We start from the raw sequence: 24213 nt of genomic DNA, 5'->3' as shown, positions 1-24213 counted from the left end.
TGAAAAGTGATGGCACTAGTTGAATATTCTCTTAACACTGCAGTAAGTTCTTCTTGGTTGGGGCGCATCAAAAATAACATATTAACACCATAGGAATTTGGTAACGTCGTTACTGATTTGGCGCCATCACCATTCCACGGCGTTTTGCCGTGAAGACTGTTATAGAAGAAACCCTCCTGGGACCGTGTCCCGCCAATTTGACCTATTAAGAGTCGTGGTATCCCAGTTGGTAGAACGCTGGCCTCTCACTTTAAGGTCGCAGGTTCGAATCCAGCACAGGCCTAAACCAATGATTGTCGAATTTCTTTTCGAATTCATGGTGAAGGAAAACATCATGAACATGAGGGAACCCACATTCCCGAGAAATGCATTTTTGGAGGTATGTGACCTAACCTGTATTGGGCTGGTTTTGCCTTCGCGGGTTGGTAGGTCGGACAGGCAGTCGCTTCTACTCTATTTACTCGTGACTCAAAGTGACTTGAGCGATCCCTTTCCAATCCGAACCAAACGCACCCTAACCAAGTCCAATTAAATGTCTTCGAGCTATCATCGCGTAAGAGTATCACAGATTCCAATCCAACACTCATTGGCACAAGAATCTGCTTAGTTGGAAAGTAAAAAATAAACGTTACTGAAGTCCACAACGGCAGCTCTTCAATTTGATGGAGTCTGTATAATCACAATCATAAATCCATGATAGCCCTGATCGAGGAAGGCGTGACTTACTTTCATATCATAGGCTTTAAACAACTGAATTCGACTTCACGAGTTTGAGCGCTGGCCTTCAGACGCTGTACAGTTTTTTCTTTGTTTAACCTTCTAATTTCATGGATAACACATATATATGCATTACTTATCTTTGTTTTTGGGTACAAATGATGACCATTTTTATTACACCCAGACACAATTACATCTTCTTATTCTGATCAAAATAAATAGAAGCAACGTAACTCTGTACATGATGTAATCCAAATATCAGGCAACAATTATTTTCCTGCTTCTGTCATTATATTGTATTTTGGAATATAATGTACCCGAGAAATAAGAATATAGGTGATTATCACGTTTAAACTGAACAAGCGCATCTATATTGTTTTTGGTGAATGCCTGGAAATTTCCTCATTCATATTTGGATCATAGAAAATTTTTCGCGTGGTTTTTAGGATTTGTGCTCTGTTAATGACAATGGGCTCCTACTTAAACATGTCTGGGGAAGAATGGGTGTAATATTATGAATATTATACGCCTCTGATATGTAATGTTAATGTTGAATGATCATCTTATAACTTCACTAGCCAATGTGATTGTAACTGTCTAACTCCTCGATAGTGATTTTAGGCGTGAGTATGTATCTATATGTAGGTATGTGACCCAGTTACCGCCACACCTGGTTGCTGACATTCGGATTTGGACTAGTGGGGTGAATTATTGAGCAGGTATCTGTACCTTTGAATGGCTGCGGGTGAAAATAGAAGGTACCTACTTAATCGGTGTTTGTTGCTTTGTCAGGATGTTACTAGTAGGTTTCGAGTAGGGTACTTCGGGTTTGGGTTTTCAAGTTCTGATTTTAAATGAGATAACCAATATTAGTAAGGCAGATAGATATTGTAAAGAGGACGTTTCTAAAATATATTTTTTAAGTCATATGCACACTTTTTTTGCTTAGTTTCTTTCGTCAAGCTGCAACTTGTATACCCACAAAAGGTATAATACCTACTACTTGAAATAAAACATCCACTATACAGGAATGTGTGCCCTTCTGTAGAATTTGGATATTATACCTAAATCTAAAAAGCAGCTTATCCTGACCTTTTCTCACTCAATTCACCCTCAATTTGATTACAGGGGGGTTAAAATGGCCACATCGAAGCAATTCATCTAAGAAAGCAATATTGCTATTTGACATTTGTTTGCATTGCGCCCGTACTTTTATATGCGCAAATGTCAAATTGCAACTTTGCTTTCTTAGATGAATGGCTTCGATGTGGCATTTTAACACCCCAGTACGTTTGTTTAGACCTTCCACTTCAAACTCCCACACCTTCACTTCGCAACATTCTGTAAAAACAAAACTTGCCTCTACAAATCATTCAGCCACTTCCATGCATTGGTTGGCAACAGGTGACGTCACTGTGACGTCATCGGTCGCCCCAAATCTCTTGAGAGTGAGCTCATAATTGTATGGAAGTAAGACTAGGCTAATCAACGAAGGAAAACAAAGTTATAGACGGGAATCTAGGCCTCGCTAATGAAAGAATTGGTGGTATTGCGGTCGGAAATATTTTTGTGTTCTTTTCAACAGATATGTTGCTCTATATCATTCCGCTCTCTTTTACTACTATTCCCGCAAACAGATTACTACGACAGCTCTACTGCTTCTTCTCAAATTCCATAGCCACTTTACTGGCAATGTATATTGTACGTATATCCTCCTAAGGCCGAGATTTCCAGACACAAAAGTTAAACAATGGGATTTGGATTTTAAAAGAACATTCGGTCTTACGACTATAAGATAGGATGCAATTTTATCATTACTTTTCGTAAGATACTGCATGCAAAGGTATTTTTGGATAAATAGCCGATCATATTAAGATTTTTAGCTTTTCTTTATTTTTGAATTTGGGGTTCTGGAATCCAGCACAGGCGTAAACCAATGATTGTCGAATTTGTTTTCGAATTCATGTTTGGATCATAAATGATTACGTGCTCCGCGGTGAAGGAAAGCATCGTGAGGAAATCCACATTCCCGAGAAATGCATTTCGGAGGTATGTGACCTAACTTGTGTTGGGTTGGTTTTCCCTTCGCGGGTTGGAAGGTCAGATAGGCAGTCGCTTCTGTAAAAAAACAGACCTGTCAAATCTTCAGGCACACCCGTTACGTACACGCGCATCTGTGTGTGTCGTCTGACGCCATACGATTGAAGACTAAAGTAAGACCTAGGCGGTGAGGTGAAGAGGTGGGGAACGGAGAGTTCCGTTCTATACGTAGTATTATTCCTTATTCTATGCTTCAGGTTAGGTAAGCGGACCCTGTGAAAAACGGGATAATGCTGGAGAGATGATGATGATGATTAAGAATTTTAGCTTTCTTATGAGAACAGCTCACTGGGCCCTTCCTCCTTCTTCCTCTTTCTTTTTTTCCGAGGTATAGAGTACTACGTACGTTTCTGTTAGATTCGTTTCAAGTTCAATTCAAGCGTCAATTCGATATCAGCATTATTATTGACAATTGAAATCAATGTTAACCCCTTTTAACTTTACCCGCATACCTATTGAATCACTCTTCATATCACTCAATAAGAATAAGCACTTAGTTTTAAGTGGCGACATGCCTTTATTACGGATATATTGATTATTATTATCAGATTCGACTGCCCCATCCAAAACCATTGGATGAATTTAAATGTGTGGCATTATTATTATTTTTATCCACGTTAACCTAATCTATCAGAGGTCAGCAACCGAATAAGTAAAAAAATCTTCCTTGATGATAATGTTTTTGTTTTATATATACATAAACTCACGCCCATTTCTTACCGGGGTAAGCAGAGACTGTGGAATTCCATTTATTTCGATCCTGACATACTTCTCTTGATTCCTCCACATTCGTCAATCGTTTCATACTCGCACGCGCCGCGCCGGTTCAGAGTAAATCGTACTGAACCTTTTCTAAGGACATCTCCATCCTCCTTCTCTTCTACATTGTTACAGATTTAGCTTAGTTACACAAATCATCATCATCAGCAACCCATTAACGTCCCCACTGCTGGGGCACGGGCCTTCACTGTGGATGGATAGGGAGATCTGGCCTTAAACCATCACGCGGGCTAAGTGTGGATTGATGGTTATTAACGACTGCTAATGCAGCCGGGAACAACGGCTTAACGCGCCTTCCGAAGCACGGAGGACCTCGAGATGAAAACTTTTTTTTGTGGTCACCCATCCTATGACCGGCCTTACACAAATACCGATATTTTTTTTAATAAATAAATACCTTTGAACCACAGCGTGAAAACTCCGAGATATTGTAGATAACACAAAACAATAGCTTTTCATAATCTTATCTGTGCGAGGTACCGGAACTTCTGATAGCTTGATACAAGGCTTATCAATATAGTTCACTGGTTCACGTAGCCTTAAGCTGCTTTTAAGTAGGTATTAAATGAAGCGACAAATTAAGGAAATATATGAAACAACAGTTTTTATCCACGGCACCAATACAGGGTGTTAGTGACATCGTAACGAATATTGAGAGGGATGTATGAGACCATTATTCTGAGTTGATATCAAGTAGAATTCTCCGTCGCAAAATTCATGTATTTTTTTAAGTTATTTTAAATTCTATACTTTTGCGATGGAAAATTCCACCTGATATTAACTCAGAATAATGAGCTGAATCATCCCCCCAGTATTTGTTAGGTACTTTTACAGGATGTAAATGACATCGTAACAAATACTGAGGGGGATGATTCCGAGTTGATATCAAGTAGATTTTCCGGAAAATTAATTAATAGTGTTTTATGAAATTATTTTCCGTTCCATACTTTCGCGACGGAAAATTCCTCTTGATATCAACTCAGAAGCATGGCCTGCATCATCCCTCAAAGTTTTCGTTACGATGTCACTAACACCCTGTATACTCTACCTAACCTAATAAGGGTTACGCTTACGGTCATGAGTTTATATATAAAACCCCAAAGAGTTTGCGTGAAACAAAAATGATGATAGCCGAATGAATCAGACTCGGCTTCCGTAGAATGAACTGAGCCCACTCATAGAAGTCGATTAGTGGAAATAGCTAATGACGTCAAAGTTTTTTTTACAGCACTATTTTGATTCGTACTAATAACGAAAGTGGATATATGTTTTCTTTAGATTATGGTTAGGTATATTTTTAGTTTAAATGGATTATATTAAATTGAGTATTTATTAATATATGTACGTATAGTATAGAGTATTTATTATATTAACTTTAGTTTTACTTTTAGGTATTTATTTATTTATTTTTTGTTGCACCATCCCGCATCCAAGTTGTAAATGTTTGTTTCCTTTTGTTGGTTGCCTGGAAGAAATTGCTCTAGAGCAATAAGGCCGCCCAAATTGTACTGTATTCATGTGTTATGTCTGTTTGTTGAAATTTTAGTTCTGTGCAATAAAGTATATTTGATTTGATTTGATATATCGTGAAAGAACAATTTAGGCCACCCACTATTAGGTCTTTAAAGACTTCGGGCTTTGCCTACCTAGATAGACATACATACTGTCTGTGTATACTGTATTGGGGTGGGTAGAGTCCTTACCACAGGCATTGGTGTGTGTTGGTTTAACTATATCCTATGCTTATTTATTAATGCTAGTTTTTGCCCGCGGCTTCGCTCGCGTTAAATTCGGGTTAAAGCGGTTTAGCTACCTGCAAAACTGCGAGAGTATAAAATTTCACCCCCTCTTTGAACATCTTTGATATTTCTCCACACCTACTCCTCGCCAGCTATGTTTAAGTCCCATGTAATAGGAGGCCTATTGCCATTCATTGGGCACAAATCCAAAAAAAAAAGTCAATCAAATTGGGCCAAAAATCTTTATTAAATCCAAATAACTGTAGAATAGAATCAGGTGCAGGCTATTAGACAAACACTAGCTTCTATGCTTTGTAGTTGCATAAATATTTATAGCACTGTTAACTGTATTGCCGTACAGTCGGAGTAGTTAGCGCTTTTTATTTCAAACGTATGCTTTGCTTCACGCAACGCGGCGCGCACGCATACATTCAACTCATACGATAATTCAAGTAACAGTCCATTGGTAGATCCAAGGTGTAAATACAGCAGTGGGCCAACTAAAATGCTAATTAGTTCTACAATGTATCCTGTTCAATGCTATATACTTTTACTAGCAACCCACCGGTAATATTTATGCTGTGGTATGGTCATGTAAGAGTCGAGAGTTTTAAAAATAAAATATTTTCCATACAAGAGTACCCCCCCCCCCCCCCCCCCCATATTTCACCCCTTTGTGAAGTTTGTTTAGAAAAAATAATTTATATAACATACCTGAGTTTATCGAATGGAATTTTCCACAGCAATAGTATGGAACGGAAAATAATTTAAAAAGCGCTAAAATTTTCATGAACTTTCCAACAGGAAAATCCACTTGATATCAACTCAGAATCATAGCATGAATCGCCCTCAGTATTTGTTACGATGTCACTAATATTCTATCTACTTGTATGTACTTGTACTTGGGATAATTCAGCTCATTATTCTACGTTAATATCAAGTGGTAGGCAGAGGTGTATAGGGTATACAATACACCCACTCTTCGCCAGCAATGTTTATGCCTCAGGAGAAAACCCGTCTTAACGAAAAAGTCATTTTGTGTAACTGTCCCTGGTTTGGTTAAAACATTGCAAGCTGAAACCACCTGATTATTCCGTGCCTCAGAACTTCAGAAGGCACATTATGTCCTTGGGGACCAGCTTACTGTAGTAAATAATCGTATATGAGCCACGTCAGGGTATGGCAATGAATAATAACCCTGACACCGGGGTTGTTGAGTTTGATCAACGATCTCACAACCCATTCGATAGATGAAGGATATAAATCAAATCAAATATACTTTACTGCACAGACAGAACTCAACATACACTTTGAGCCATCTCCTTGAATATTACGTTTGGCTTGTAACCCAAGGACTGCAGTATGGCGATTATTGGCGATGTGATGGAATTTTTAATGACACTTTTTCAGTATTTAATTAAAAAAAAAACTTTCCTAGTTTTTAACGTTGATAGAAGAACTTTGACCTGATATTCATAAGGCGTCTTTTATTTGGATCAATGACGTGTAATCCTTTGTTTCCAGCTATGCGGGCTGGCGAAGCAGCTGGACATGACGGAGCGGCAGGTGGAGCGCTGGTGGCGCCTGCGCCGAAGCCAGGACAAACCCTCCACCCTCGTCAAGTTCTGCGAGAACATGTGGCGGTGTACCTTCTATCTGTACAACTTCTCCTATGGTCTGTTTATACTGTGGGACAAAATCTGGCTGTGGGACATCGATTACTGCTACATCGGATACCCGCATCAGGTGAGAAATTTTGCAAGTTGGATGGAAGATGCTTGTGTTTGAAAATAACGTCAATCCCGCTTTTGTTATTCTAGCGTTCTCCATTCTTGTCTAACAAAGGCCAATTCTTTATAAGACACGACGTTCGCATTCTCTTAACTTTTGTTCCATGTAAGCTCTTGGTCTTTTCCTTCCTCTCTTTCCGTCTTCTTTTCCCTTCTATGATATTTTTAATATTATTAAGTGTATAATCATGTTTGAAAACAATTCTGGGAAATTATTGGATCACCCGTGCTTAGGGAAACTCACAAAGGTTTTTAAGGATTGCATTTAAAGAGAACAAAATATTACAAACGCTAGCAGCGATTTGATTTAGGTTTTAAAAGAATACATTGAGATATCACTAGACGAGATCGTCGTGTCCTCAAGCCATATACCACTATCCTCAGTCAAAAAACTACTATATCAATAGTGGAAAAGTATTATCAAAAACGTATATTGTTCCGTTCAATCCGGTCGCTTCTGTAGATTCAAAAATAAGGTCCCAGACCTGTCAATGCTTCAGGTTAGGTTAGTGGAGCCAGGCTAGGTCGGGATAATGATGAGACATCGCTATCAATCGCTTCAGGATCACCAAAATACCAGCTTATCTTCCATTCCAGGGCCTAACCAGCGACATTTGGTGGTACTACATGATATCGTCAGCGTTCTATTGGTCATTAACAATGTCCCAGTTCTGGGACGTGAAGCGCAAAGATTTCTGGCAGATGTTCGTACATCACATCGCGACCATAGCCCTGCTGTCCTTCAGCTGGGTCTGCAACCTCCACCGCATCGGCACTTTAGTGCTGCTGTTACATGATTGTGCTGATATCTTTTTAGAGGCAAGTATTGACTTAAAGCTCGTGAAAAGCTTTCTGTAAGTAAAAAATCTTATTATAAGGTTAATGATTACCTAAATGATAAAAATGCCGGGTATTAAATGTGTTCCTCTAGTTATTAAATAACTTGTAATGTATACCTACATAAATTTCAAAGATCTGTTGCTGTTTCTTGTCATTTCTTCTCCTCAGCCATAGAGCACTTTGCGAAATGACGTAGATTCAAAAATGTAAAATTAACTTTCAACAAGTCAAGTTGAACAAATGATTCTGATTAAATAAACGAATTTCCTCCTGATTTAAACATACATACTTACGAAGATCGCGGCTATTTTCCATTGGGGCAGATCTTTGCGAAAATAGGCGCATGGAATTACACTTATTGCGTCCCTGACTCCCTGACACACCATTCTCGATTCTTGCACTTTCGCCAAAATCAATTCGCAAGTCTGTTAAAAATACGTATGTAAAATAACCTGATCGCTAGTGCAGTATCGTGCGGCGTGCCTTGGGACCATAGATGTAGGGAGGGGGGAGGGGGGGGGGGGGGATGTGTCCAACTTGTTTTGAACCATGGATTTCAATTGTTTTTTTTTCAGGCAGCGAAAGCGGCCAAGTACGCGAACTACCAGAAGTTGTGTGACGTCATTTTCGCCGTGTTTACGGTGCTATGGATCATGACGCGGCTTGGATTCTACCCGTTCTATATTATTTGGAGGTAAACTTTATTATTATTTTATATTATATATAGCTACAAACCCATTGACTCACTGACTCACTGACATAATTGTTCTCCCAGAAGGAGCGTCGGGGGGTAAAAATAATGTATGAGAAAAGTGATCAAAACCTCCCGCTGAGTATGGGAAAACTTCCAGATCTTGGAAAACTGCTCCGCATCAGAGAGACACCCTACGGCCTGGCGAAACTATCGCACCTGGAATGATTTTTTTTTCACAAAACCTACTTAAATCTTGGTCAAATTTTATCGTCGGTGAAAAAAAATCAAAATGGCGGAAAAACAAGATGGCCGCCATACAAAATTTGGTTTTCCCAGAAAATGTCACGGGGGTAAAAACTGTGTATGGGAATGTGATCGGAATGTCTTGTCGAGTACGGAAAATGTTCTCAATCTTGGAAAACTGCTCCGCATCAGGGAGACACCCTACGGCCTGGCAAAACTATAAAACCTGGAGCAATTTTTCTTTCGCGAAACATATTTAAATCTTGGTCAAATCCAATCCCCGGTGAAAAAAAACCAAAATGGCGGAAAAACAAGATGGCCGCCATACAAAATTTTCGTTTTTCCTGAAAATGCCTCGAGGGTAAAAATGATGTATAGGGATGTGATCGGATCGTCATGTTGAGTATGGAAAAACTTCTCGATCTTTGAAATCTGCTCCGCATCAGGGAGACACCCTACGGCCTGGCAAAACTATCGCACCTGGGAAATTTTTGATTTCACGAAACCTATTTAAATCTTGGTCAAATTTTATCGCCGGTGAAAAAAAAACAAAATGGCCGAAAAACAAGATGGCCGCCATATAAATTTTTGTTTTTCTAGAAAATGTCTCGGGTGTAAAAATGATGTATAGGGGTGTGATCGGAACGTCATCTTGGAAAACTGCTCCGCATCAGGGAGACACCCTACGGCCTGGCAAAACTATAGCACCTAGAACTTTTTTGATTTCACGAAAACAAGATGGCTGCCATACAAAGCTTCGAACTAATACAGGACACGCGAGCAGCTTGCTGCGAGCGAACCACGCGACATCTAGTTATACTATATATAGCTGCAAACCCACTGACTGACTCACTCACTCACTCACTCACTGACATAATTGTTCTCCCAGAAGGAGCGTCGGGGGGTAAAAATGTTGTATGGGGGATGTGATCCAAATTTTCCGGTGAGTATGGGAAAACTTCCAGATCTTGGAAAACTGCTCCGCATCAGGGAGAGACCCTACGGCCTGGCGCAACTATTATACCTCGATCAAATTTTTTTTCGCAGAACCTATTTAAATCTTGGTCAAATTCAATTTCTTGTGGAAAAAAATCAAAATGGCGGAAAAACAAGATGGCCGCCATACAAAATTTCGTTTTTCCAGAAAATGTCTCGGAGGTAAAAATGATGTATGGGAGATGTGATCGAAACGTCAAGCTGAGTATGGAAAAACTGCTCGATCTTGAAAAACTGCTCCGCATCAGGGAGACACCCTACGGCCTGGAAAAACTATCACACCAGGAACTATTCTTTTTCCACTAGACCTATTTAAATCTTGGTCAAATTTTATCGCCGGTGAAAAAAAACAAAATGGCGGAAAAACAAGATGGCCGCCATACAAAATTTTCGTTTTTCCCGAAAATGCCTCGCGGGTAAAAATGATGTATGAGGAATGTGATCGAAACATCATGTTGAGTATGGAAATACTTTTCGATCTTCGAAAGCTGCTCCGCATCAGGGAGACACCCTACAGCCTGGCGAAACTATCGCACCTGGAACTTTTTTGTTTTCACGAAGCCTATTAAAGTCTTGGTCAAATTTTATCGCCAGTGAAAAAAAAAAAACAAAATGGCCGAAAATCAAGATGGCCGCCATACAAATTTTTGTTTTTCCAGAAAATGTCTCAGAGGTAAAAATGATGTATTGGGGTGTGATTGGAACATCATCTTGGAAAACTGCTCCGCATCAGGGGTCACCCTACGGCCTGGCAAAACTATAGCACCTAGAACTTTTTTGATTTCACGAGACCTATTCAAGTCTTGGTCAAATTTTATCGCCGGTGAAAAAAAACAAAATGGCCGAAAAACAAGATGGCCGCCATATAAATTTTTGTTTTTCCAGAAATGTCTCAGAGGTAAAATGATGTATAGGGGTGTGATCGGAACGTCATCTTGGAAAACTGCTCCGCATCAGCGCGGCACCCTACGGCCTGGGAAAACTATAGCACCTAGAACTTTTTTGATTTCACGAGACCTATTTTAGTCTTGGTCAAATTCTATCGCGGTAAAAAAATGGCGGGAAAACAAGACACGCGAGCAGCTTGCTGCGAGCGAACCACGCGAAATCTAGTTATAATATATATAGCTACAAACCCACTGACTGACTGACTGACTGACTCACTCACTGACATAATTGTTCTCCCAGAAGGAGGGTCGGGGGGTCAAAATGATGTATGGGGGGTGTGATCGGGACCTCCCGGTGAGTATGGGAAAACTTCCAGATCTTGAAAAACTGCTCCGCATCAGGGAGACGCCCTACAGTCTGGCGAAACGATCACACCTGGATCGATTCTTTTTTCACAAAACCTATTTAAATCTTGGTCAAATTTTATTGTGGGTGAAAAAAATCCAAAATGGCGGAAAAACAAGATGGCCGCCATACAAAATTTTGTTTTTTCAGAAAATGCATCGGGAGTAAAAACTGTGTATGGAGATGTAATCGGAACGTCTTTTGGAGTATGAAAACACTTCTCTATCTTCAAAATCTGCTCCGCATCAGGGAGACACCCTACGGCCTGGCAAAACTATAAAATCTGGAGCAATTTTTCTTTCGCGAAACATATTTAAATCTTGAACAAATCCAATCCCCGGTGAAAAAAAACCAAAATGGCGGAAAAACAAGATGGCCGCCATACAAAATTTTCGTTTTTCCTGAAAATGCCTCAAGGGTAAAAATGATGTATAGGGATGTGATCGGATCGTCATGTTGAGTATTTCAGTACTGCTCGATCTTGAAAAACTGCTCCGCATCAGGGAGACACCCTACGGCCTGGCAAAACTATAAAACCTGGAGCAATTTTTCTTTCGCGAAACATATTTAAATCTTGGTCAAATCCAATCCCTGCTGAAAAAAAACCAAAATGGCGGAAAAACAAGATGGCCGCCATACAAAATTTTCGTTTTTCCCGAAAATGCTTCGGGGGTAAAAATGATGTATGAGGAATGTGATCGAAACATCATGTTGAGTATGGAAATACTTTTCGATCTTCGAAAGCTGCTCCGCATCAGGGAGACACCCTACAGCCTGGCGAAACTATCGCACATGGAACTTTTTTGTTTTCACGAAGCCTATTAAAGTCTTGGTCAAATTTTATCGCCAGTGAAAAAAAAAAACAAAATGGCCGAAAAACAAGATAGCCGCCATACAAATTTTTGTTTTTCCAGAAAATGTCTCAGAGGTAAAAATGATGTATTGGGGTGTGATCGGAACGTCATCTTGGAAAACTGCTCCGCATCAGGGAGACACCCTACGGCCTGGCAAAACTATCGCACCTGGAACGATTCTTTTTTCACAAAACCTATTTAATTCTTAGTCAAATTTTATCGTGGGTAAAAAAAAATCAAAATGGCGGAAAAACAAGATGGCCGCCATACAAAATTTTGTTTTTCCAGAAAATGTCTCGGGCGTAAAAATAATGTATGGGAAGTGTGATCAAAACGTCGAGTTGAATATGGTAATACTTCCCGACCTTCAAAAACTGCTCCGCATCAGGGCAGCACCCTACGGCCTGGGAAAATTATCGCTCCTGGAACGATTCTTTTTTAACCAAACCTAATAAACTCTTGGTCAAATTTTATCGCGGGTAAAAAAAAAACAAAATGGCCGAAAAACAAGATGGCCGCCATACAAATTTTTGTTTTTCCATAAAATGTCTCGGGTGTAAAAACGATGTATAGGGGTGTGATCGGAACGTCATCTTGGAAAACTGCTCCGCATCAAGGAGACACCCTACGGCCTGGCAAAACTATAGCACCTAGAAATTTTTAGATTTCACGAGACCTATTCAAGTCTTGGTCAAATTCTATCGCGGTAAAAAAATGGCGGGAAAACAAGACACGCGAGCAGCTTGCTGCGAGCGAACCACGCGACATCTAGTTATAATATATATAGCTGGAGACCCACTGACTGACTGACTGACTGACTGACTGACAGGGTTGTTCTCCCAGAAGGAGCGTCGGGGGGTGAAAATGATGTATGGGGGATGTGATCCAAATTTTCCGGTGAGTATGGGAAAACTTCCAGATCTTGGAAAACTGCTCCGCATCAGGGAGACACCCTACGGCCTGACAAAACTATCTTACCTGGATCAATTTTTTTTTCGCAAAACCTATTTAATTCTTAGTCAAATTCAATCGCCGGTGAAAAAAAATCAAAATGGCCGAAAAACAAGATGGCCGCCATACAAAATTTTGTTTTTCCAGAAAATTTCTCGTTGGTAAAAACTGTGTATGGAGTTGTAATCGGAACATCCCGTTGACTATGGAAATTTTTTTTGATCTTGAAAAACTGCTCCGCATCAGGGAGACACCCTACGGCCTGGCAAAACTATAAAACCTGGAGCAATTTTTCTTTCGCGAAACATATTTAAACCTTGGTCAAATTCAATCGCCGGTGAAAAAAAAACAAAATGGCGGAAAATCAAGATGGCCGCCATACAAAATTTTCGTTTTTCCTGAAAATGCCTCGGGGGTAAAAATTGTGTATGGGGTTGTAATCGGAATATCATGTTGAGTATGAAAATACGTCTGGGTTTTCGATAGCTGCTCCGCATCAGGGAGACACCCTACGGCCTGGCAAAACTATGGCACCTAGAACTTTTTTGTTTTCACGAGACCTATTTAAGTCTCGGTCAAATTCTATAGCCGATGAAAAAAATGGCGGAAAAACAAGATGGCCGCCATACAAATTTTTCGTTTTTCCTGAAAATGTCTCAGAGGTAAAATTGATGATCGGAACGTCATCTTGGAAAACTGCTCCGCATCAGGGAGACACCCTACGGCCTGGCAAAACTATAGCACCTAGAACTTTTTTGATTTCACGAAAACAAGATGGCCGCCATACAAAGCTTCGAACTAATACAGGACACGCGAGCAGCTTGCTGCGAGCGAACCACGCGACATCTAGTTATTATATTATATATAGCTACAAACCCATGTACTGACTGACTGACTGACTGACTCACTGACAGGGTTGTTCTCCCAGAAGGAGCGTCGGGGGGTAAAAATGTTGTATGGGGGGTGTGATCGGGACCTCCCGGTGAGTATGGGAAAACTTCCAGATCTTGGAAAACTGCTCCGCATCAGGGAGACACCCTACAGTCTGGCGCAACTATTATACCTGGATCAATTTTTTTTTCGCAAGACCTATTCAAATCTTGGTCAAATTCAATCACCGGTGAAAAAAAATCAAAATGGCGGAAAAACAAGATGGCCGCCATACAAAATTTCTTTTTTCTAGAAAATGTGTCGGAGGTAAAAATGATGTATGGGAGGTGTGATCGAAACGTCAAGCTGAGTATGGAAAAACTGTTCGATCTTGAAAAACTGCTCCGCATCAGGGAGACACCCTACGGCCTGGCAAAACTATCGCACCTGGAACGATTCTTTTTTCACGAAATCTATTTAATTCCTGGTCAAATTCTATTCTCGGTGAAAAAAAATCAAAATGGCGGAAAAACAAGATGGCCGCCATACAAATTTTTTAATTTTCCTGAAAATGCCTCGGGGGTAAAAATGATGTTTGGGAGGTGTGATCAAAATGTTATGTTGAGTATGGAAATACCTCCCGACCTTCAAAAACTGCTCCGCATCAGGGCGGCACCCTACGGCCTGGGAAAACTATCGCATCTGGAACTTTTTTGTTTTCACGAAACCTATTTAAATCTTGGTCAAATTTTATCGCCGGTAAAAAAAACAAAATGGCGGAAAAACAAGATGGCCGCCATATAAATTTTTGTTTTTCTAGAAAATGTCTCGGGTGTAAAAATTATGTATAGGGGTGTGATCGGAACGTCATCTTGGAACACTGCTCCGCATCAGGGAGACACCCTATGGCCTGGCAAAACTATAGCACCTAGAACTTTTTTGATTTCACGAGACCTATTTTAGTCTTGGTCAAATTCTATCGCGGCAAAAAAATGGCGGGTAAACAAGACACGCGAGCAGCTTGCTGCGAGCGAACCACGCGAAATCTAGTTATAATATATATAGCTGGAGACCCACTGACTGACTGACTGACTGACTGACTGACTCACTGACATAATTGTTCTCCCAGAAGGAGCGTCGGGGGGTCAAAATGATGTATGGGGGGTGTGATCGGGACCTCCCGGTGAGTATGGGAAAAATCCCAAATCTTGGAAAACTGCTCCGCATCAGGGAGACGCCCTACAGTCTGGCGCAACTATTATACCTGGATCATTTTTTTTTTCGCAAAACCTATTTAAATCTTGGTCAAATTCTATTGTGGGTGAAAAAAAATCAAAATGGCGGAAAAACAAGATGGCCGCCATACAAAATTTAGTTTTTCCGGAAAATGTCTCAAGGGTAAAAATTGTGTATGGGAGTGTAATCGGAGTGTCTTGTTGAGTATGGAGACTATTCTCTTTCTTCAAATCTGCTCCGCATCAGGGAGACACCCTACGGCCTGGCAAAACTATCGCACCTGGAACGATTATTTTTTCACAGGACCTATTTAAATCTTAATCAAATTCTATCGTGAGTGAAAAAAAATCAAAATGGCGGAAAAACAAGATGGCCGCCATACAAATTTTTAGTTTTTCCTTAAAATGCCTCGGGGATAAAAATTATGTATGAGGGTTTTGATCGGAACGTCATGTAGAGTACGGGTATACTTCCAGGTTTTCGAAAACTGCTCCGCATCAGGGAGACACCCTAAGGCCTGGCAAAACTATCGCACCTGGAACAATATTTTTTTTCACGAAACCTATTTAAATCTTGGTCAAATTCTACTGTGAATGAAAAAAAATCAAAATGGCGGAAAAACAAGATGGCCGCCATACAAATTTTTAGTTTTTCCTGAAATTGCCTCTGGGATAAAAATTATGTATGAGGGTTTTGATCGGAACGTCATGTAGAGTACGGGTATACTTCCAGGTTTTCGAAAACTGCTCCGCATCAGGGATACACCCTACGGCCTGGCGAAATTATCGCATCTGGAACTTTTTTGTTTTCACGAAACCTATTTAAATCTTAGTCAAATTTAATCGCCAGTGAAAAAAAAACAAAATGGCCGAAAAACAAGATGGCCGCCATACAAAATTTTGTTTTTCCAGAAAATGTGTCAGAGCTAAAATTGATGTATAGGGGTGTGATCGGAACGTCATCTTGGAAAACTGCTCCGCATCAGGGAGACACCCTACGGCCTGGCAAAACTATTGCACCTAGAACTTTTTTGATTTCACGAGACCTATTTTAGTCTTGGTCAAATTCTATCGCGGTAAAAAAATGGCGGGAAAACAAGACACGCGAGCAGCTTGCTGCGAGCGAACCACGCGACATCTAGTTATACTATATATAGCTACAAACCCATGTACTCACTGACATAATTGTTCTCCCAGAAGGAGCGTCGGGGGGTAAAAATGATGTATGGGGGGTGTGATCGGGACCTCCCGGTGAGTATGGGAAAACTTCCAGATCTTGGAAAACTGCTCCGCATCAGGGAGACACCCTACCGTCTGGCAAAACTATCGCACCTGGAAAGATTCTGTTTTCACGAAACCTATTTAATTCCTGGTCAAATTCTATCGTGAGTAAAAAAAAATCAAAATGGCGGAAAAACAAGATGGCCGCCATACAAAATTTAGTTTTTCCAGAAAATGTCTCGGAGGTAAAAACTGTGTATGGGGTTGTAATCGGAACATCCCGTTGACTATGGAAATTTTTCTCGATCTTGAAAAACTGCTCCGCATCATGGAGACACCCTACGGCCTGGCAAATCTATCGCACCTAGAACGATTCTTTTTTCACGAAACCTATTTAAATCTTGGTCAAATTTAATTGCCGGTGAAAAAAAATCAAAATGGCGGAAAATCAAGATGGCTGCCATACAAAATTTTCGTTTTTCCTGAAAATGCCTCGGGGGTAAAAATGATGTATAGGAATTTGATCGAAACGTCATATCGAGTACGAAAATTTGTCTGGGTTTTCGATAGCTGCTCCGCATCAGGGAGACACCCTACGGCCTGGCGAAACTATCGCAGATGGAACTTTTTGGTTTTCATGAAACCTATTTAAATCTTTGTCAAATTTTATCTCCGGTGAAAAAAAAAACAAAATGGCCGAAAAACAAGATGGCCGCCATACAAATTTTTGTTTTTCCAGAAAATGTCTCGGGTGTAAAAACGATGTATAGGGATGTTATCGGAACGTCATCTTGGAAAACTGCTCCGCATCAGGGAGACACCCTACGGCCTGGCAAAACTATAGCACCTAGAACTTTTTGGATTTCACGAGACATATTTGAGTCTTAGCCAAATTCAATCGCCGGCAAAAAACAAGATGGCCGCCATACAAAGCTTCAAACTAATACGGACACGCGAGCAGCTTGCTGCGAGCGAACCACGCGAAATCTAGTTATATTATATAAAGCTACAAACCCACTGACTGACTGACTGACTGACTGACTGACTCACTGACTCACTGACAGGGTTGTTCTCCCAGAAGGAGCGCCGGGGGGTAAAAATGATGTATGGGGGGTGTGATCAAGATCTTCCGATGAGTATGGGAAAACTTCCAGATCTTGGAAAACTGCTCCGCATCAGGGAGAGACCCTACGGCCTGGCGCAACTATCGCACCTGGAACGATTCTTTTTTCACAAAACCTATTTAAATCTTGGTCAAATTCTATTGTCGGTGAAAAAAAAACAAAATGGCGGAAAAACAAGATGGCCGCCATACAAAATTTTGTTTTTCAGAAAAATGTCTTGGGGGTAAAAACTGTGTATGGGGTTGTAATCGGAACGTCTTGTTGAGTATAAAAATACTTCTCAATCTTGAAAAACTGCTCCGCATCAGGGAGACACCCTACGGCCTGGCTAACCTATCGCACCTGGAACAATGATTTTTTCGCAAAACGTATTTAAATCTTGGTCAAATCCAATCGCCGGTGAAAAAAAACCAAAATGGCGGAAAAACAAGATGGCCGCCATACAAAATTTTGTTTTTCAGAAAAATGTCTTAGAGGTAAAAACAATTTTTGGGGGTGTAATCGGAATGTCATGTTGAGTATGGAAGTACTTCTCGATCTTTGAAATCTGCTCCGCATCAGGGAGACACCCTACGGCCTGCCAAAACTATAGCACCTAGAACTTTTTTGATTTCACGAGACCTATTTAAGTCTTGGTCAAATACTATCGCGGTAAAAAAATGGCGGGAAAACAAGACACGCGAGCAGCTTGCTGCGAGCGAACCACGCGACATCTAGTTATATTATATATAGCTACAAACCCACTGACTGACTCACTCACTGACATAATTGTTCTCCCAGAAGGAGCGTCGGGGGGTCAAAATGATGTATGGGGGGTGTGATCAAGACCTCCCGGTGAGTATGGGAAAAATCCCAAATCTTGGAAAACTGCTCCGCATCAGGGAGACACCCTACGGCCTGGCAAAACTATCGCACCTGGAACGATTATTTTTTCACGAAACCTATTTATTTCTTGGTCAAATTCTATCGTGAGTGAAAAAAAATCAAAATGGCGGAAAAACAAGATGGCCGCCATACAAAATTTTCGTTTTTCCCGAAAATGCCTCGGGGGTAAAAATGATCTATGAGGAATGTGATCGAAACATCATGTTGAGTATGGAAATACTTTTCGATCTTCAAAAGCTGCTCCGCATCAGAGAGACACCCTACAGCCTGGCGAAACTATCGCACCTGGAACTTTTTTGTTTTCGCGCAGCCTATTAAAGTCTTGGTCAAATTTTATCGCCAGTGAAAAAAAAAACAAAATGGCCGAAAAACAAGATGGCCGCCATACAAATTTTTGTTTTTCCAGAAAATGTCTCAGAGGTAAAAATTATGTATTGGGGTGTGATCGGAACGTCATCTTGGAAAACTGCTCCGCATCAGGGGTCACCCTACGGCCTGGCAAAACTATAGCACCTAGAACTTTTTTGATTTCACGACACCTATTTAAATCTTGGTCAAATTGTATTGTGGGTGAAAAAAAAAAACAAAATGGCGGAAAAACAAGATGGCCGCCATACATAATTTTGTTTTTCTAGAAAATTCCTCAAGGTCAAAAAATATGTATAGGGGTGTGATCGGAACGTCATCTTGGAAAACTGCTCCGCATCAGGGAGACACCCCACGGCCTGGCAAAACTATAGCACCTAGAACTTTTTTGATTTCACGAGATCTATTTTAGTCTTGGTCAAATTCTATCGCGGTAAAAAAATGGCGGGAAAACAAGACACGCGAGCAGCTTGCTGCGAGCGAACCACGCGACATCTAGTTATATTATATATAGCTACAAACCCACTGACTGACTCACTCACTGACATAATTGTTCTCCCAGAAGGAGCGTCGGGGGGTCAAAATGATGTATGGGGGGTGTGATCAAGACCTCCCGGTGAGTATGGGAAAAATCCCAAATCTTGGAAAACTGCTCCGCATCAGGGAGACACCCTACGGCCTGGCAAAACTATCGCACCTGGAACGATTATTTTTTCACGAAACCTATTTATTTCTTGGTCAAATCCTATCGCCGGTGAAAAAAAAACAAAATGGCGGAAAAACAAGATGGCCGCCATACAAATTTTTGTTTTTCCAGAAAATGTCTCGGAGGCAAAAACAATGTATTGGGGTGCAATCGGAATGTCATGTTGAGTATGGAAGTATTTCTCGATTTTCGAAAACTGCTCCGCATCAGGGAGACACCCTACGGCCTGGCGCAACTATTATACCTGGATAAGATTTTTTTTCACGAACCCTATTTAAATCTTGGTCAAATTCAATCACCGGTGAAAAAAAACCAAAATGGCGGAAAAACAAGATGGCCGCCATACAAAATTTTCGTTTTTCCTGAAAATGCCTCGGGGGTAAAAATTTTGTATGGAGATGTAATCGGAACGTCTTGTTGAGTATGGATATACTTTTCGATCTTCGAAAGCTGCTCCGCATCAGGGCGGCACCCTATGGCCTGGCATAGCTATCGTACCTAAACCAATTTTTCTTTCACAAAATCTATTTAAATCTTGGTCAAATTCTATTGTGGGTGAAAAAAAATCAAAATGGCGGAAAAACAAGATGGCCGCCATACAAAATTTTGTTTTTCCAGAAAATGTCTCGGAGGTAAAAACTGTGTATGGGGTTGTAATCGGAACGTCTTGTTGAGTATAAAAATACTTCTTAATCTTGAAAAACTGCTCCGCATCAGGGAGACACCCTACGGCCTGGCGAAACTATCGCACCTGGAACGGTTCTTTTTTCACAGAACCTATTTAAATCTTGGTCAAATTCTATTGTAGGTGAAAAAAAAAGAAAATGGCGGAAAAACAAGATGGCCGCCATACAAAATTTTGTTTTTCCGGAAAATGTCTCAGGGGTAAAAATTGTGTATGGGGATGTCATTGGAACGTCAATTTTATAATAGAATAACTTCTAGATCTTTGAAATCTGCTCCGCATCAGGGAGACACCCTACGGCCTGGCAAAACTATAAAACCAGGAGCAATTTTTCTTTCGCGAAACATATTCAAATCTTGGTCAAATCCAATCTCTGGTGAAAAAAAACCAAAATGGCGGAAAAACAAGATGGCCGACATACAAAATTTTCGTTTTTCCTGAAAATGACTCGAGGGTAAAAATGATGTATAGGGATGTGATCGGATCGTCATGTTGAGTATTTTAGTACTGCTCGATCTTGAAAAACTGCTCCGCATCAGGGAGACACCCTACGGCCTGGCAAAACTATAAAACCTAGAGCAATTTTTTTTTCACGAAACCTATTTAAATCTTGGTCAAATTCAATCCCCGGTGAAAAAAAACCAAAATGGCGGAAAAACAAGATGGCCGCCATACGAAATTTTCGTTTTTCCCGAAAATGCCTCGGGGGTAAAAATGATGTATGAGGAATATGATCGAAACATCATGTTGAGTATGGAAATACTTTTCGATCTTCGAAAGCTGCTCCGCATCAGGGAGACACCCTACAGCCTGGCGAAACTATCGCACCTGGAACTTTTTTGTTTTCACGAAGCCTATTAAAGTCTTGGTCAAATTTTATCGCCAGTGAAAAAAAACAAAATGGCCGAAAAACAAGATGGCCGCCATACAAATTTTTGTTTTTCCAGAAAATGTCTCACGAGGTAAAAATGATGTATTGGGGTGTGATCGGAACGTCATCGTGGAAAACTGCTCCGCATCAGGGGTCACTCTACGGCCTGGCAAAACTATAGCACCTAGAACTTTTTTGATTTCACGAGACCTATTTAAGTCTTGGTCAAATTCTATCGCGGTAAAAAAATGGTGGGAAAACAAGACACGCGAGCAGCTTGCTGCGAGCGAACCACGCGACATCTAGTTATTTTATATAAGTACAGTTGCACTTGTTTCACGGCGACACCAAACGGGAATCCAGCAAGTAGCTAATATTCTAAAAAACGATGTCTGTATAGATTAAGAAATAGAGATAGGTAATAATGTTTCTAGCACTTTTTGTCATCAATCATGCCATCCTTAGAGGAAGACTTTTGCTCGTGCATGCTTTAAAATCTATACATAAAAATAATATAACATAACAACAACATAAGTTCACGCCTATATCCCAATTGGTGTAGTCAGAGGTACATTTATCGCAAGATGAACTAAGTACCCACTCTCAGCGGGCTACATATCATACATATCGTGATGAAATGTGTGTGTAAAAAAAGTTCGTTCCCTCAAATTAAGATGATATGGCTGTTCAAATAAAGTGCAATATTGGTTGTACAGTGTCGTTACACGCAGTCGCTTGTGACAAGATGCGCCGCGGACATGTTTTTACAGCGATTGGTTGTCTATTTGTTATACGAGGTATATGAATTTTATAGACATTAAATTGGTTGGGTGCCAGCGCCATAGTTGAATCCCCACTCTACGATATTATTATATCGTAGTAGCGACCCGCCCCGACTTCGCTCGGTTGGAATGCTGAAGAAAAAAAATAAAATATTTACGACATCACATTAAAAACCTCAAAAATAACAGTCATCATCATCAGCCCATTAATGTCCCCATTGCTGGGGCACGGGCCTTCCCTATGGATGGATAGGGAGATCGGGCCTTAAACCATCACGCGGGCCCAGTGCGGATTGATGGTTATTAACGACTGCTAATGCAGCCGGGACCAATAGCTTAACGTGCCTTCCGAAGCACGGAGGAGCTCGAGATGAAAATTTTTTGTGGTCACCCATCCTATGACCGGCCTTTGCGAAAGTTGCTTAACTTCAACAATCGCAGACCGAGCGCGTTTACCGCCGCGCCACCGAGCTCCTCCGTAGTCGAGAAAATAACAGTATTTCTCGACTATTTAATGGATGTTATTATACATATAAACCTTCCTCTTGAATCACTCTGTCTAATAAAAAAACCGCATCAAAATCCGTTGCGTAGTTTTAAAGATTTAAGCGTACATAGGGATATAGGGACAGAAAAAGCGACTTTGTTTTATACTATGTAGTGATGTACGTTCATTTGACAGCACAGCTGTTGATGTTTCGTCACGAATCAGGAAGCGACACCATCTTTTACTTCTAAATGCTTAGTAAATAACTGGATCAAAGAAATCAAAGATAAATTACAGAATGCTATTCGTAATGATAAACAATATAACTTTTTTTTAACATAACAAAAGCTCACGACTGTATCCCAATTGGGGTAGTCAGAGGAACATTCATCTCAGGATGAACTAAGTATTCCCCCACATTCTAGTTGGTGAGCCGTATCGCCGTCTATCAGAAATCAGAATCATTCATTCAACGTTGTTATCATGGATAAACTTGTAGAAGGTCAATGTAACATTTTTGAATTTACGTCATTTCGCAAGGTGTTATGGCTGAGGAGAAGAAATGACAAGAAACTGCAACAGCAACATATCTTTTAAATCAATGAGGGTATACAAGTTATTTAATAATTAGAGGAACACATTCTATTATAACGGTTGAGCCGACCGTGTTAGTGATAACTTCACTTACGGGTGTTGGGACCCCCGCTATATAATTTTTGTCGACAATAGATAGCGTGACAGCCTCTTTGGTCTAGTGGTTAGAGCGTTAGGCTCACGATCTGGAGGTCCGGGTTCGATTCCCGATGGGGACATTGTCGAAATCACTTTGTGAGACTGTCCTTTGTTTGGTAAGGACTTTTCAGGCTTGAATCACCTGATTGTCCGAAAAAGTAAGATGATTCCGTGCTTCGGAGGGCACGTTAAGCCGTTGGTCCCGGCTATAAGCCGTAAAAACACCTCCACCAACCCGCAGTGGAGCAGCGTGGTGGAGTATGCTCCATACCCCCTTCGGTTGATTGAGGGGAGGCCTGTGCCCAGCAGTGGGACGTATATAGGCAGTTTATATATATTATAGATAGCGTACGTATAGCGTATAAATAAATCTGGGTAACAGATAGGAACTAGACTAGGGTCCCTAGATCTTTAAGGTGAATTAATAACTCATTTGTGCAAGGGTTCGAACCGAAACTCCCCGTTTGAGAAACAAGCCGGTGTACCATAGGACCACAGTGACCCCAACGATGGAACATCTTACATCGTGTCCTGCGTGCCCGAACACCTGCACGCAGGAGGATCTGATGAGCGCTGCAGATAGCGCCATACTTGTTGCCGATACTATTTAGTTTGCCATCGACACGATATTAAGAAGAAGAGTGACTAGATACTGTTTAACACTGTGTATGACATTCTCCACCAACCCGCATTGGAGCAGCGTGGTGGAGTATGCTCCATACCCCCTCCGGTTGATTGAGGGGAGGCCTGTGCCCAGCAGTGGGACGTATATAGGCAGTTTATGTATGACATTCTGCGTGTGGTAAAAATATGAAAAATAAACTATGATAACATAAATATATTTTTCGTCAAACGTCTAATCCGCCTGAACTAATGAAGCTTCTCACAACCTGTATAGCCGAAGAAAAGCAGCTGCAAGAAAATCTTGGGCACAGGGGTCTTAAATGGCCACATCGAAGCAATTCAACTAAGAAAGCAATATTGCAATTTGACATTTGCGCATATAAAATTAAGTGCGCAATGCAAACAAATGTCAAATAGCAATATTGCTTTCTTAGGTGAATTGCTTCGATGGGGCCATTTTAACCCCCCCAGAGCCCTAGAAGTTCTTAAAAAAATAGCTTCCGTCGTGTCGTGGTTTGATATTCGACTACGCTATGCTAATTGGAGGCACGGGTCGGTTCAAAGACTCCCCAACAATGTATCGTGGTGTACCAATTAGCGTTCTAATCTTCGACCACAAATGAACAAG

General features: G+C 40.8%; 1 protein-coding gene across 3 annotated transcripts in view; it reads left to right on the top strand.

Annotated features, from left to right (window-relative positions):
* The window catches only part of LOC126376270 (ceramide synthase 5-like), a 46271-nt gene that overhangs the window by 16434 nt on the left and 5624 nt on the right, over positions 1-24213 (top strand). For all 3 annotated transcript variants that reach the window (XM_050023577.1, XM_050023579.1, XM_050023578.1), the window contains 3 exons: positions 6861-7082; positions 7724-7949; positions 8546-8660. In XM_050023577.1, coding sequence (XP_049879534.1) covers positions 6861-7082; positions 7724-7949; positions 8546-8660 — 563 coding nt within the window. The remainder of the gene's footprint in view (positions 1-6860; positions 7083-7723; positions 7950-8545; positions 8661-24213) is intronic.

This window comes from Pectinophora gossypiella, chromosome 20 (genome assembly GCF_024362695.1).
Source record: "Pectinophora gossypiella chromosome 20, ilPecGoss1.1, whole genome shotgun sequence".
Classification (NCBI taxonomy): domain Eukaryota; kingdom Metazoa; phylum Arthropoda; class Insecta; order Lepidoptera; family Gelechiidae; genus Pectinophora; species Pectinophora gossypiella.
Note: the sequence above shows the minus strand (reverse complement) of the source record. Positions and strands in the feature narration are given on the sequence as shown.